The following is a 16,393-nucleotide window of genomic DNA, read 5'->3' on the forward strand; positions in this document are numbered from 1 at the left end:
TCCTTTGCTGTGGCTTTGGTTTCTTTTTTTCTAGAAACTACACCTATCAAGGAATTCATCAAGGGCTGAAGTGAGCAATTAAATCCCCCTCAAGTGACCCTATTTTACAAACTGCACCCCTCAATTAATCCATCCAGGGGTACAGTGAGCATATTGACACCGCAAGTGTATCACAAAATTTTATACTATTGGGCGGTGAAGAAAAAAATATTATCATTTTTACAATAATGCATGACACAATTTCTCCTGAACGTGGCAATACCCCACATGTGACTGTACACTACTGTTTGGCCACACCACATGGCTCAAAAGGGAAGAAGCTCCATTTAACTTTTAGAGCACAGATTTTTCAAGAATAGTTTGCTGGGCACCTAAATGCCAGAACAGCAGAAACACCCTCAAATGACCACATTTTCTAAATTACACCCCTCTGGGAGTTTATCTCTGGCAGTATTGTCAATTTTGTCTCTGGAAAAGACCTATGGAGTCAAATACAGTGAATTTTGCAGAATTAAAAGCTGTATATACCGTAAGCTTTTGTAGTGCCCAATACATTGCAGTGCCCGTACATTGTGCCTAACTTGTGGTTCTGGAGACACACACCCTGTAAGTTAAACAGTCTTTCGACACTACAATAATGCCAAACATGTGGACATTAAAGGGGTGGTCCGAAGCCAAATAGAAATTTAATTTAAATCCCTATCCATTTGATTTTATAATCAAAGCTACTTTCTAATATACTTGTATTAAAAATTCCCTACAGATCCCTACTATCCCTACTATTCCCTACTATCTAACTGCTATTCTGTTTTTTTTCCCTAGTTCATCTCTGATGATGGTTCATTTGAGAATCTCAGTGCATGTTATGATACAGAAACAAAGTGTCATTAGGGATCAAAGGGTGTGGTCACTGTCACAGCCCCTTCCCCCCTCTGAAAGGACACGTCATCAGGGGGCGTAACCAGAGACTCTGTCCCCCCTCTGAAACAAAGCGGCATCATGACACTCATTTCAGGGGCTGATTTGTCCCTCAGTGTCCCTCCCTGCTCTGCCTCAGCTATCCCTGCTCTGTGCAATCTGCACAGTGCACATTGCTCGCTCTGTTATCCACTCAGATCTGTAATGATCAGCTGGTAACAGAGCGATGTCTGTAACCCGCATTCATGAGACCACTAGCGTCACAGGAGGCGGCTCTAGTCTCCTGCACATAGGGTACAGATACCGCTCTGTTACCAGCTAATTATTTCAGATCTGAGCTGATAACAGAGCGAGCGATGTGCACTGTGCAGATTGCACAGAGCAGGAATAGCTGAGGCAGAGCAGAGATAGCAAGGGTAGAGCGGGAAGGGACACAGGCCAGCCCCTGATGTGAAAATCATGTTTTTTAGGAAGGGCTGCGGTCACTGCCAGACTCTGCCCCCTGATGACGCTTTGTTTCAGGAAGGGGGCAGGGACTGTGACTGTGACTGCACCCTTTGCCAGCTGCTTTGATGACACTTTGTTTGAGTATCAGGGATTCTCAAACGAGGCGACATCAGACAGAAAGTAGTAACAAAAATAGAATAGAAGTCAGATAGTGTAGGTAGGGAATGTTTAATACAAGGATATTAGAAAGTAGCTTAGATTATAGAATCAAATGAATTGGGATTTAAATTAAATTTCCTTTTGCCTTCGGACCACCCCTTAAATATTGGTTTAGGCACATTGTGGTGCTCAGGAGGGAGGTGAGCAATTTAATTTGGGAGAGCAGATTTTACTTGATTTCTTTTTGGGGAGCCATAGAATTTTTCCAGGGCCTTTGTGCTACCAGTAATGTGGAAGCCCCCAATATTTCCATTACCAATAATGGACCTGAGTGGGGACGTGTGTTTTTGTGTGTTTAGTTGAATGCTATTTGGTGGCGATTTTGAACATTTTGGATCAGGTCACACTTATCCTGTGCTCTAAGTTGAGCACTTACCTCGTGGTTTCCATCTACCTGTCTGAAATACATCATTCACGTGAAACCCCCAACGGATCCATTCACTAATGAGGCAGCAGAGTTAGGCGGGCTTTACACATTGCGACATCGCTAGCATCGGCTAGCGATGTCGAACATGATAGCACCCGCCCCCATCGCACATGCGATATCTGGTGATAGCTGCCGTAATGAACATTATCGCTATGGCAGCTTCACACGCACTTACCTGGTCGGCGACGTCGCAGTGATTGCCAAACAATCCCTCCCTCAAGGGGGAGGAGCGTTCAACGTCACCGCGACGTCACTAAGCGGCCGGCCAATAGAAGCGGAGGGGTGAAGACGAGCGGGACATAACATCCCGCCCACCTCCTTCCTTCTGCATTGGCGGCGGGACGCAGGTAAGGAGATGTTTGTCGTTCCTGCGGTGTCACACACAGCGATGTGTGGTGCTGCAGGAACGCCAAACAACATCGTACCGACATTATGGAATGGAGCGACGTGTCACCGATCACCGATTTTTGACTTTTTTGCGATCGGTGATCGTCGCTCCTAGGTTTTACACGTGCGATGTCGGTAACGGCGCCGGATGTACGTCACGAACGACGTGACCCCGACGATATATCGTTGCCAATGTCGCAACGTGTAAAGCCCGCCTTACTCCAGACTATATTCAGCCTCTTTTCACCAATGGGGTTCATCTTTTCAAAGGGAAACAAAAGTGTTTCTGATCGCACTATTGTGCACGTCTGAAAAGAGGGGTAAAAAGATGAACACTGTGGGACCACAGGCCAGATGGGAGTTCAAATTGCCTCCCTCTGCCTCATTAAAGTGAATTTTCCATTGGGAATTTTGTTTGAATCCCACTATTCAGAGATTTACATGTAATCTGCAGTGTAAGCGCTCAGTGTAGAGCGCAGGATAAATATGAGCCACGCCATACTGCGATCTTTGGAAGGCAGAATGAACAAATCAATAGCAGTTGAAAAATTGGTTTTATTATTATATTTTATGCCGTTCATCTTGCAGTATAAAGTATAAGTGATTAGGCGGCTTTATTCCTCTGGTCAGTACAATTACAGTGATACCACATATATGTAGTTTTCTTTAGGTTTTGATGCTTTTACACCATAAAAACCATTTTCTAAGAAAAAAAATATTTTTGCATTGCTGTATTCTCAGAGCTATAGCTTTTTTATTTTTTCGCTGACTGAGCTGTATGGGGGCTTGCATTTTTGTGAGACAAGATGACGTTTTCAGCGGTACCATTTTTATTTACATATGACTTTTTGATCGCATTTTATTCCACTTTTTTGTCAGCTGTATGAAACTATAATGAAAAGACGTATTTTTTTTTTTTATTTACAGTGTCCACTAAAGAGGTTACCTAGTGTGACAGTTTTATAGATGCAGTTGCTCTGGAAGCAGCAATACCAAATATGTGTGTTTGTGTTGTTTATTTTTGTTTTTACATAAATAGATGTATTTATTGGTATAATTTTTTTTCATTTTTTTGTTCTTTGTTCTCTGTTTTGTGTTTTTTTGTTTGTTTTTTTAAAATATTTTGACTATTTTTTTAACTTTTTAACTTAGTCCCTATATAGGACATTAACTTTTATTACGCTGATCGCTGATATAATGTATTGCAATACAGTGCTGGCCAAAAGTATTGGCACCCCTGCAATTCTGTCAGATAATACTCAGTTTCTTCCTGAAAATGATTGCAATCGCAAATTCTTTGGAATTATCTTCATTTATTTTGCTTGCAATGAAAAAACACAAAAGAGAATGAAGCAAAAATCAAATCATTGATCATTTCACACAAAACTCCAAAAATGGGCCAGACAAAAGTATTGGCACCCTTAGCCTAATACTTGGTTGCACAACCTTTAGCCAAAATAACTGCGAACAACCGCTTCCGGTAACCATCAATGAGTTTCTTACAATGCTCGGCTGGAATTTTAGACCATTCTTCTTTGGCAAACTGCTCCAGGTCCCTGAGATTTGAAGGGTGCCTTCTCCAAACTGCCATTTTGAGATCTCTCCACAGGTCTTCTATGGGGTTCAGGTCTGGACTCATTGCTGGCCACTTTAGTAGTCTCCAGTGCTTTCTCTCAAACCCTTTTCTAGTGCTTTTTGAAGTGTGTTTTGGGTCATTGTCGTCCTGGAAGACCCATGACCTCTGAAGCAGACCCAGCTTTCTCACACTGGGCCCTACATTATGCTGCAAAATTTGTTGGTAGTCTTCAGACTTCATAATGCCATGCACACGGTCAAGCAGTCCAGTGCCAGAGGCAGCAAAGCAACCCCAAAACATCAGGGAACCTCCACCATGTTTGACTGTAGGGACCGTGTTCTTTTTTTTGAATGCCTCTTTTTTTTCCTGTAAACTCTATATTGATGGCTTTTCCCAAAAAGCTCTACTTTTGTCTAATCTGACCAGAGAATATTCTTCCAAAATGTTTTAGGCTTTCTCAGGTATGTTTTGGCAAACTCCAGCCTGGCTTTTTTATGTCTCGGGGTAAGAAGTGGGGTTTTCCTGGGTATCCTACCACAGAGTCCCTTTTCATTCAGACGCCAACAGATAGTACAGGTTGACACTGTTGTACCCTCGGACTGCAGGGCAGCTTCAACTTGTTTGGATGTTAGTCGAGGTTCTTTATCCACCATCCGCACAATCTTGCGTTGAAATCTCTTGTCAATTTTTCTTTTCCTTCCACATCTAGGGAGGTTACCACAGTGCCATGGGCTTTAAACTTCTTGATGACACTCCGCACCGTAGACACAGGAACTTTCAGGTCTTTGGAGATGGACTTGTAGCCTTGAGATTGCTCATGCTTCCTCACAATTTGGAGTCTCAAGTCCTCAGACTGTTCTTTGGTCTTCTTTCTTTTCTCCATGCTCAATGTGGTGCACACAAGGACACAGGACAGAGGCTGAGTCAACTTTAATCCATGTCAACTGGCTACAAGTGTGATTTAGTTATTGCCAACACCTGTTAGGTGCCACAGGTAAGTTACAGGTGCTGTTAATTACACAAATTAGAGAAGCATCACATGATTTTTCAAACAGTGCCAATACTTTTGTCCACCCCATTTTTTATGTTTGGTGTGGAATTATATCCAATTTGGCTTTTTAACAATTTTTTTTTTTCATTGAAGACAAATTAAATGAAGATAATAATAAAAAATAATTTGTGATTGCAATCATTTTCAGGAAGAAACTGAGTATTCTCTGACAGAATTGCAGGGGTGCCAATACTTTTGGCCAGCACTGTACATTACATGCTGACAGATTGTCTCTTAAACCATGCTGCTGGCATTGTCTAACAGGCCAATGTAGCCAGGTTCACCTTGGGTTACTATGGCAACAATTGTGCCCCCATGATCATTTTACGGGGTTCCGATTGGGTGGGAGAGGGAGCACTCTCTCTCTCCCAGCCTCCTAAATACTGTGATCACTATTGATCACAGTATTTAGGGTGTTGAACAGCCAGGAGTGGTGTGGGTACCGGCCTTGGCTGTGACAGTCTGGTCTTGGATGTTACGTAAGCCGAAATCCCGGCTGCGATCGCGTGGGAACAACTCCTGTTCCGGCATGATCACCAGGATGTACTGATACTTACAATGTCGAGAAGGGATAAAAATGGATTGGGTGGAGGCTTACCTATACAAGGAACGGAGAGTCAGAGACTTCTTTGAAACCTTGAAATCTTTTATCATCATGTTACCAAACAATGTGCAGGTTGATATACGTAAATGTTTCAGCTCAACAGTGTGATATAAGGAAAAAATTGTAGCAGGTGGTGCCCCCTGTGATGTACTGATGAGGTAAAAGTCAAATGGTGGTGGGGTCCACATGGTCTGCATAAACAAACTCCCTGCCATATGGTAGGAGATAAGGAGATAGAGGTCCTACGTCCAACGTTAGTCAAATTTATAAGACACCATGTGAGAAGATGACAATTTAAGATACATTATATTTTATTTGATGAGATGATCGTTAAATTTTGCAACTAATTTTTTAATAAATATTTACAAATCTTACAGATAAACTGCAAGGTTCAGTTCTCTGCTGTTCTCCATCTACACCTTCGGCCTGGGACAGCTCAGAGAGTCCTTCGACTTTCAGTATAATCTATACGCTGATGATACGCAGATCTACCTCTCTGGACCTGACATCACCTCCCTACTAACCAGAACTCCACAATGTCTGCCTGCTATTTCATCTCTCTTCTCTGCGCGATTCCTAAAACTGAACATGGACGAAACAGAATTCATTATCTTTCCTCCTACTCTCTCAACCCCCCACCTGACATCAATCAATGTCAATGGCTGCTAACTTTCCCCAGTTCCGCAAGCTCGCTGCCTGGGGATAACCCTTGACTCTGCTCTATCCTTCAGGCCACACATCCAAGTCCTCTTCACCTCCTGCCGCCTCCAACTCAAATATATTTCCCGGATTCGGACATTCCTTGACCAAGAATCAGAAAAAACACTAGTACATGCCCTCATTATCTCTCGCCTCGACTACTGCAACCTCCTGCTCTGTGGCCTCTCTTCTAACACTCTTGCATCCCTACAATCTATCCTAAACTCTACAGCCCGACTAATCCACCTGTCCCCCCGCTATTCAATGGCCTCTCCTCTCTGCCAATACCTTCACTGGCTTCCCATTGCCCAAAGACTCCAGTTCAAAACACTAACCATAACATACAAAGCCATCCACAACCTGTCTCCTCCTTACATCTGTGACCTAGTCTCCCGGTACCTACCTGCACACAACCTTAGATCCTCAAGATCTCCTTCTCTGCTCCTCTCTCATCTCCTCTTCCCACAATCGCGTACAAGATTTCTCCCGTGCCTCCCCCATACCCTGGAATGCTCTACCCCAGCATATCAGACTCTCACCTACCATGGAAAGCTTCAAGACGAACCGGAAGATCCAACTATTCCGGCAAGCCTACAGCCTGCAGTAACCCTCAGTCCAGTACATCATTGCGCAACAGCTCTGCCCTCGTCTACTGTATCCTCATCCATCCCCTGTAGACTGTGAGCCCTTACGGGCAGTTTTCAATCTCCTCCTGTACCCTTACCCATCTCCTGTAGACTGTAAGCCCTTGTGGACATTGTCCTCTCTCCTCCTGTATGCTCACCCATCCCTTGTAGACTGTAAGCCCTCGCGGGCAGGGTCCTCTCTCCTCCTGTATCCTCACCCATCCCCTGTAGACTGTGAGCCCTCGTGGGCAGGGTCCTCTCTCCTCCTGTATCCTCACCCATCCCCTGTAGACTGTGAGCCCTCGTGGGCAGGGTCCTCTCTCCTCCTTTATCCTCACCCATCCCCTGTAGACTGTGAGCTCTCGCAGGCAGGATCCTTTCTTCTCCTGTATGCTCACCCATCCCCTGTAGACTGTGAGCCCTCGCAGGCAGGATCCTCTCTTCTCCTTTATCCTCACCCATTCCCTGTAGACTGTGAGCCCTCTTGGAAAGGGTCCTCTCTCCTCCTGTATCCTCACCCATTCCCTGTAGACTGTGAGCCCTCGCAGGCAGGATCCTTTCTTCTCCTGTATCCTCACCCATCCCCTGTAGACTGTGAGCCCTTGCAGGCAGGATCCTCTCTTCTCCTTTATCCTCACCCATTCCCTGTAGACTGTGAGCCCTCTTGGAAAGGGTCCTCTCTCCTCCTGTATCCTCACCCATTCCCTGTAGACTGTGAGCCCTCGCAGGCAGGATCCTTTCTTCTCCTGTATCCTCACCCATTCCCTGTAGACTGTGAGCCCTCTTGGAAAGGGTCCTCTCTCCTCCTGTATCCTCATCCATTCCCTGTAGACTGTGAGCCCTCGCAGGCAGGATCCTTTCTTCTCCTGTATCCTCACCCATTCCCTGTAGACTGTGAGCCCTCGCAGGCAGGATCCTTTCTTCTCCTGTATGCTCACCCATCCCCTGTAGACTGTGAGCCCTCGCAGGCAGGATCCTCTCTTCTCCTGTATCCTCACCCATTCCCTGTAGACTGTGAGCCCTCTTGGAAAGGGTCCTCTCTCCTCCTGTATCCTCACCCATTCCCTGTAGACTGAAACCTCGTGGGCAGGGTCCTTTCTCCTCCTGTATCCTCACCCATTCCCTGTAGACTGAAACCTCGTGGGCAGGGTCCTTTCTCCTCCTGTACCAGTCTGTGTCTTGTATTGTTCCTGATTATTGTATTTGTCTATGTATGCCTCTTTTTCACATGTAAAGTGCCATGGAATGAATGGCGCTATAATCATAAATGATAATAATAAAATAATAATAAGGTAGTATGTGTGAGAAGAGATAATATTCCTTTCTAAAGATGTTATATGTAAGTTTTATTTTTTTTCTAATGTTTTATTTGCTTCAAAAATGTTTCAATAAAAACAAATTTTAAAAAACTAGTGACAGTGATAGAAAACAATGCAACATTTACTAATCAAGTGATATAACAGATAAGAACATAATAAGCCGCCCCTTATACACTCACCAGAATATGCCCGGGACACGGCCAGAAGTATCAGGGAGAGGACGAGCATCTTCTCCATACTGATATCACCAGGAAGAAGCAGAAAACTAAACAGGGTGAAGACAATAAATGAGAGGCGCTGTATATAAGGGCAGGGCCGGGCTCTGATTGGACGATTGTTAGATTTACTCTAATACGAAAATTAATCTGCAGATAATCAGCAGATGCCAGGTTGGAAAATAAAAATATGAATTTGCATTGATTGATTCGGGGATCTCCGCTCCTTCCTGCCTCTGGATGCCATAAAGACTTTTCACAGGGTGGAGCTGGAATTACTGTGGAAAGTTATCAAATAAATTTGGCAATGGCAGTAACTTTATAATTTGGGTCAAGGTGAGAGTCAATGGAGTCAACTTCCTCCTGGCAATCTATGACCTCCTGATGGGATCGCCTCCTCGCTCTGCTACTTTTTGCCTCATTTATACAACTCTTATGTATTACTATGTAGAAGGGGGGCTGCGTCCCGCCCTGTAAATAAATCGTTGTTATGAGAATATTAATGTTTGACTTACTTGTTGAATATGGTGAATGTACATGAAAAGGTTAATGTTATATATATTAGAGATAGGTGGGTACTCCGGGCCAAAATAGATGACCATCTAGTGGCCGGGCCGGAATAGTGGCGAGAGCAGCCCTAGATAGGGTGGGTAAATAGCAAAAAGGAGTGGAAGCTGGCGGGAGGTTGGTTAGCTAGATCGGCCTCGAGAGGTGCCAAGTCTGGATAGGGAAAAATAAACCAAACCCGCACACCTTTGAGGAGATACTGAATTCAACAACCAGAGGTAAGGGGCAAATACCCCTGCTGACGAGACAATATGTCCTTGAGAGGACCTCTCAATAGAGGTGTAAAACCCAGTATTCCACAGGTGAAGGTCCTATGGTTATTCGATCAAATGTGATCCAAATGGTGTATTTAAATCCCCACAAATTTTTGACCTATTTCTATTGAACAGTACAGGGCCATGTGACACCATTAGTTTAGATACCTGATGGTTATAAATAAGGATAATCGATTAAATCTTGAGCATATAGGTTCTCAAAATCAGGTCCTTAATAGGCTTTGTTGCCATAAATAGGTGTCACAAAACTCTCTTGTATATAGGCCTGTGCAGAATACTGTAACAAATCTTCTTGGTGAATAAACCACCCATCAATGTTTTATTGTAGAAAAAGCCCGACGCGTTTCCTCTCCTATGAAAAGCGAGGTTCTTCCGGGGCTAGATGGGGAAAATAGCTATTTGTTTCCAACAAAAGATGAGTCCATACAATAAAGTAGCAAAAGCCAAAATTTAGCAAGGGCATTATATATAAAGGAGTCCAATAGTCAATGCAGATCAATTCATAAGTATCTGGAATGTGACACTTGTAGCCCATGTCCTGGATACGTCTGTGTGCGGTGGCCCCTGAAGCACTGACTCCAGCAGCGTCCACTCCTTGTGAATCTCCCCCAAATTTTTGAATGGCCTTTTCTTAAGAATCCTATCAAGGCTGCGGTTATCCCGGTTGCTTCTGCACCTTTTTCTACCACACTTTTTCCTTCCACTCACCTTTCCATTAATATGCTTGGATACAGCACTCTGAAAAGCCGGCTTCTTTAGCAATGACCTTTTGTGGCTTACCCTCCTTGTGCAGTGTGTCAATGACTGCCTTCTGGACATCTGTCAAGTCAGCATTTTTCCCCATGATTATGTAGCCTACTGAACCAGACTAAGGGACCATTTTAATTGCTTAGGAAAACTTTGCAGGTGTTTTGTGGGAATTCTTCTCTAATTTTCTGAGATAATGACTTTTGGGTCTTCATTGGCTGTAAGCCATAATCATCAACATTAACAGAAATAAACACGTGAAATAGATCCCTCTGTGTGTAATGACTCTATATAATATATAGGAATAGATCCCTCTGTGTGTAATGACTATATAATATATAGGAATAGATCCCTGTTTGTGTAATGACTCTATATAATATATAGGAATAGATCCCTCTGTGTGTAATGACTCTATATAATATATAGGAATAGATCCCTCTGTGTGTAATGACTCTATATAATAGATAGGAATAGATCCCTCTGTGTGTAATGACTCTATATAATATATAGGGATAGATCCCTGTGTGTGTAATGACTCTATATAATATATAGGATAGATCCCTGTGTGTGTAATGACTCTATATAATATATAGGATAGATCCCTGTGTGTGTAATGACTCTATATAATATATAGGAATAGATCCCTGTGTGTGTAATGACTCTATATAATATATAGGAATAGATCCCTCTGTGTGTAATGACCATACAATATATAGGAATAGATCCCTCTGTGTGTAATGACTCTATATAATATATAGGAATAGATCCCTCTGTGTGTAATGACTCTATATAATATATAGGAATAGATCCCTCTGTGTGTAATGACTCTATATAATATATGAGTTTTCATTTTTGTATTGAATTACTGAAATAAATTAACTTTGATATTCTACTTTAATGAGATGCACTTGTGGTATTAATAGTACAAGAAATTTAAAATAGGCACCAGTAGTGGTATAACCGGCTGAGGGAGGAGGAGGACACAGTGCCTGGCACTAGATACAAGGCAGGTGATTAGCAGGTTATATAATTGATGTAAAGAAATGCATGATTTTGCAGGAGAACAATATTTACAACCATAGAACTGTGCAGCCATAATATCTCCCCACACTGACTTCTCCATAATATCCCCCCACATACTGACCCTTTACATAATGTTCCCCCACAAACTGCCCCTTTTCATCATATCTCCCCGATACTTCCTCTATGCATAAAGTCCCACTTCACCCCTTGCAATACTATGTCACCTTTCACAATCCCCCCAATTGCCCCATAATGTCCTCCATTGCCTCATAATGTCCTAAATTGGCCCATAATGTCCCTTAGAAAGTGACACCAATCCTCCCTCACCATGACCCCCTCATCTAATATGAGACCACATTTCATCTTCAGCTCCTTGATGGAGCACTTATCGGTGCCTGCCATGTCCTCGCCATCTCTGCAGCTCTGGCGCCAACAGCAATGTGATGACATCAGCAAAGTCCTGACCTCATCACATCGCTGCACATGTGGGCTGGAGGTGAAGGGCGCTTCTCTGACCCAGTCCCGGCGCCACGATGTTTATATGAATTTAAATCTGAAAGGAAAAAGGGAGTGGCATCTCCCGGGTCCTGTGGGTCACAACGAGCCTTTTGGCAGCTGACATGATGTGCAGGACTGGACTCCCGCATTGTGAAAGACCTTTGATGACATCATGGTCACATGACTGTGAAATCATCAAAGGTCTTTCTCTAGTCTTAACCTTGGAAATTGCAGTGGTAACTTGTATTGTCACTGTACCTTGTGCTTGGAAAGCTGGGGGCCCCTAAGAGGGTGGAGGCCCCTAAGAGTGTGGAGGCCCCTAAGAAGGTGGGGGCCCTGGGCAATTGCCCAGTTTACCCACTAACACTGACAATGGTTACTATAATAACTCTGGATGCCAGGGAAGGAAAAAGCAGAGCCCAATGCTGCGGTTGGGACAGGTCACCACCTGCCCTGTCAAAAGGCAGTGCTAGATAACCGCCAATTGGTAATAACTTGTGTACAAAGGGTGACTATGGAAAACGAGGCACACTGAGATCTGAAATCGATAGCACAGTGCTCGTAGGCTGCCATGGTTTTTGGCATTGCGAGTCCTGTTGATGAATCCTCGTCAAAAACGATAATCTTTTCACCCACGATTGGCCACCTGTTTACACGGAAAGATTATCATGAGATGAGCGTTCTTAAGAATGCGCGTTCATGATTGTCTTTTAGTATCAATGCAGTTTTATTCCTTCACTGCACCCACTCCCATCACATACAAATATATACAGACTGCAACACTTATATTTAAACTGGTCTATGGGCTGGAAAAACTCACTAACTCACCTGCTCAGCGCTCGGATGCGCAATCCCAGCAGCAGATAGGAATCAACCTAATAATACACTGAGATATTAGGGAATGTGAGAACAGGTTGTAATTTGTAGAAAGAGCAAAACAGTAACAATGCAGTGGCTTGACAAAGAACGCAGGCAGCGTTCGAAACGTGTAGCCTTATGCCGTATATGGGCTCCCTATTTTTGTCCTTGTCATTACATTAATTTTGACGTCCTTCAATAAAATTTTGCAATAGTTTTACTGCAGCTCCGGAAGCTGGATTTTTTCTTCTTCTATTGGACCCTTGCACTGCCAGAGTGTTATCCGTGGATACCAAACCTTGCCCCAGTTGAGCTGGATCACCTTCCTTCTTTCTCAACAATGCAGTGACCTTACAAGAATCTGTATAACTAATCTTATGCTAAATAGTTGAAAATCAAATTCACTTATGACATGGCCAAGATGATTGTCTATAAAATGAAGATCGTCTCATGCGCAAAGTTGTAGAGGACGGTGAGATATGGAGCCCAAAAAACAAAAGTTCAAAGCATTGTTACCCTTTTGCTCGTCACTGTATACCTGTTTTTGTCTGTAGGTATTCAGGCATGGACTAAGGGCCGTGGAAGTCAGAAACGCATTGCCAAAGTGACATTTTTTCACTGTCTTTTTGGTACCTAATGTCAGCCAGGCTTGGTTTTAAGCACTCTATACATTTCAAGAATTGTATTTGTTATCTCAGTGCTGGTTTATTTATTTGGATTTTTCATAATTTTGGAGCTGTGAATCATGCACTGAACAGGTGAGATGAATAGTTCTCTTTCTAGTGCCGTCAGTATGTTATGCAACAATAAGGTTCTGAAAGTCTTGAGACAACTCACTGGTTTTACCCATCATGAGATGTTTCTTGTGTGGCACCTTGGTAATGAGTAGTGATGAATGAGCACAAAAATGTTTAGGTGCTTGTTACTCCAGTCGAGCAGGTCAGACACTAGGATGGACTCAACTTCAGTAATAAGAATAATGGAAGTCAATGATTGGGCAGTTCAGCTCTCCGTCCATATACAGCCAGTCATAAACAGAGCATTTCTGGGGGGAGGGAAGCCAACCACCATAAGTACCCGAGTATGCCAATGCTTGATCAAGTATCAAGCAATGGCAAGCACGCTCACCCATTATTAGTAATGAGACACCTTTATATTCCATCAGTTGAACCATCTGATATAATATGTCACTAAGGAAGGACGGATTCCTTTCTAATTCCTGATAGATTTCAGCTGCTGTCAGGACTTTCCAAGGCTTCTTGCACTTCTTTTTCTTATTGTGTTCAATACATTTTCCCTGTGTCATCTCTCATTATTACATATAATTAATGGACATTTATGGTTTGATTTCTGTGCCTGTGTGGATAGGATGGGTTGTTACAGACATCTGGTGAGAAAGTCATGTCAATCGTAGCTTTAGAAATATATTTACTTAGGTAATTGGTGATGTGTTCAATATTCATTTCACCTGCTATATATAGATATTTGGATAATCACTTAAACTGTGTTATGTATAGCACTGTCCCTTGCAACACAGTATCCTCTATTGTTATGTACAGTGCCATCCATTATTATGTAACATTCTCTCTAGTTATGTATGCCATCGTCTCTAATTACATAGTGTCCTCCCTTATTATGTATAGTACCATCCCATTATCAGATATCATCTATCTCATCTCTCATTATACATCGTACCGTTCCTTACATAGCATACTCTCTCTTGTTTATTTTGTTATTCACAGGTCACTCTCTATTTCATAGTGTCCGCTCTTATTAGATATAAAATAAAATGATTATTCAAGGAATATGGGAAAGCTTATTTTCTAATTGAGGAAGCTGATAATCTGATCTTCAGGTCAGATGCTGCTCCATCAGGCCTTATATACGGCTTTCCTGCTTTTGAACACACAAGCCTAGGTTTCAGGATTCTCCTTTAAGAACAAAATTAGGACACTGGGTATTAAACTGCTCTTGTTGTCTACAGTGTGTGAAAATGCTGTTATTAAGGTGCTATTGTTGCATTATATCACGGAACAATCAATTTATAGTCACACTGACTCTGTAGCTTCAGCACCTCCCGGAGCAATAAATTCATACACTGACTCTGTAGCTCCAGCACTTCCCGGAACAATCAATTCATAGTCACACTGACTCTGTAGCTCCAGCATCTCCCAGAACAATCAATTCATAGTCAGACTGACTCTGTAGCTCCAGCACCTCCCGAAACAATCAATTCATAGTCAAACTGACTCTGTAGCTTCAGCACCTCCCGGAGCAATAAATTCATAGTCACACTGACTCTGTAGCTCCAGTACCTCCCGAAACAATCAATTCATAGTCACACTGACTCTGTAGCTTCAGCACCTCCCTAACGCACTTGAATACTTATATTACTATTCCCCGAATGATTACAACTCCCATTTTAAATCTATCTTGACACTAGTGCAGTAGTACAACACAATCTGACCTAGAACCTTTTTCCTTCTCTATGTGGAATAAGCTGTGCGCTCTGACTTCTATCCCTGCACTGTACAAGCATAAAATGGTGCTGATTGGCCAGCCTTCATTTTGTATATTGATGATAGCTGCCCCTTCCCATTGGCTCCATGTGATGTGATTGCTAAAGGGCATTATGGGAAAGCCCACCTTAGCCCCTCTGTGACTCTTCAAATAGCACATTTGCATTTTTTGGGGGCTGATTCACCTGATTGCAAACTACTTGAATTTGAGGGAAAAAACAAAAAGCTAGCACCAAATGTGCACTCCAGCACTAAAAATTCCAAACTGTACTTATTATAAAATTTTGAGATTTTTTGGCAAAAAATTGCGATTTCTTGAGCTGCCTCGCCACGTCACTCAAAATCTCAAAATTTTTTATAATAAGTACAGTTTGGAATGTTTAGTGCTGAATTGCACATTTAGTGCTGGCTTTTTATTTTTCTTCATTGAATTGGTCGGTGGCTGACCCCCACCTTGCTATGCACCCCAATTTGGGATGTATTCCATCTGTCTAGATTTTGGCGGTTGGTGACTGTTCACATTCAGTCATCAGGCCTTGTCCACAGGCTTTTTACTTCATGCAGCATTTGCTTGGACCTGTCCCGCCCACAGCCATGACTCAGTCATGGGTACGGGATTGAAATAGACCAGGTGAGTGCTGCTAAGAGCAGTTCTACTATTCATATGTGAGGCCGTATGGCACATTTTATAAAAATATTTTAGTGTAGGACTGCCTCAAATGAAATTTGCCGTGACGTGGCGAGGCAGCTCAAGAAATTGCAATTTTTTGCCAAAAATCTCAAAGTTTTTTATAATAAGTACAGTTTGGAATGTTTAGTGCTGAAGTGCACATTTGGTGCTGGCTTTTTGTTTTTCTTCATTGAATTTGAGGGAACCTGTGAATTTGAGTAAATTTGACTCAAGTTAACTCTACAGGATCCATCCGATCATCTCTTATATACTGTATAAATATCCTTCTCAAGGCAAAGTACGTTTTTTACAAAATCACCGCCCTGTCCTAACTCCCTGGCCCCCAGCACCTGGTTACATCCATGCCCTTCCAGCTTTTAAACAGCGATGCTTCAGGTCTATATGGGAACATCTTCAAGACGGTGGATCCAGGTGCAGCTGCGGGAAGTTGGATGAACGAATGTAAAAGTACAAAAGTCGGCTGCGCACAAGAATTGAAAATATCAGATACTTTTTTTGTGTGACGTTTTTCTCAATTATGGATCATATCTGTCACAACACAAGTTTATTATTTTAAAATGTGAGTCCAGTTTTTAGATCAACACTGAGCAAAATAACACATTGGAGGGCGAAAAGATACAATAAAAAGTGATCACATACAGTAATGTCATATCCTCAAATAAACGTATTATAGAACTGATTATAACAAAATGTGGCAGGAGACGTCTTCAATCAGAGAATTTGGTAA

At 42.6% G+C, this 16,393-nt stretch overlaps 2 protein-coding genes across 3 annotated transcripts in view; both read right to left on the reverse strand.

Moving 5' to 3' along the window:
- The window catches only part of LOC142250869 (major histocompatibility complex class I-related protein 1-like), a 60,805-nt gene extending 52,292 nt beyond the window's left edge, over nucleotides 1-8,513 (reverse strand). Inside the window, exon 1 of the mRNA XM_075323150.1 lies at nucleotides 8,453-8,513. Within this exon, the coding sequence (XP_075179265.1) occupies nucleotides 8,453-8,510 (58 nt within the window). The 5' untranslated portion in view covers nucleotides 8,511-8,513. The remainder of the gene's footprint in view (nucleotides 1-8,452) is intronic.
- The window catches only part of LOC142250862 (BOLA class I histocompatibility antigen, alpha chain BL3-7-like), a 343,542-nt gene that overhangs the window by 74,762 nt on the left and 252,387 nt on the right, over nucleotides 1-16,393 (reverse strand). The gene's annotated exons all lie outside the window — the stretch shown is intronic.

The sequence above is a fragment of the Anomaloglossus baeobatrachus genome, chromosome 9 (genome assembly GCF_048569485.1).
Source record: "Anomaloglossus baeobatrachus isolate aAnoBae1 chromosome 9, aAnoBae1.hap1, whole genome shotgun sequence".
Classification (NCBI taxonomy): domain Eukaryota; kingdom Metazoa; phylum Chordata; class Amphibia; order Anura; family Aromobatidae; genus Anomaloglossus; species Anomaloglossus baeobatrachus.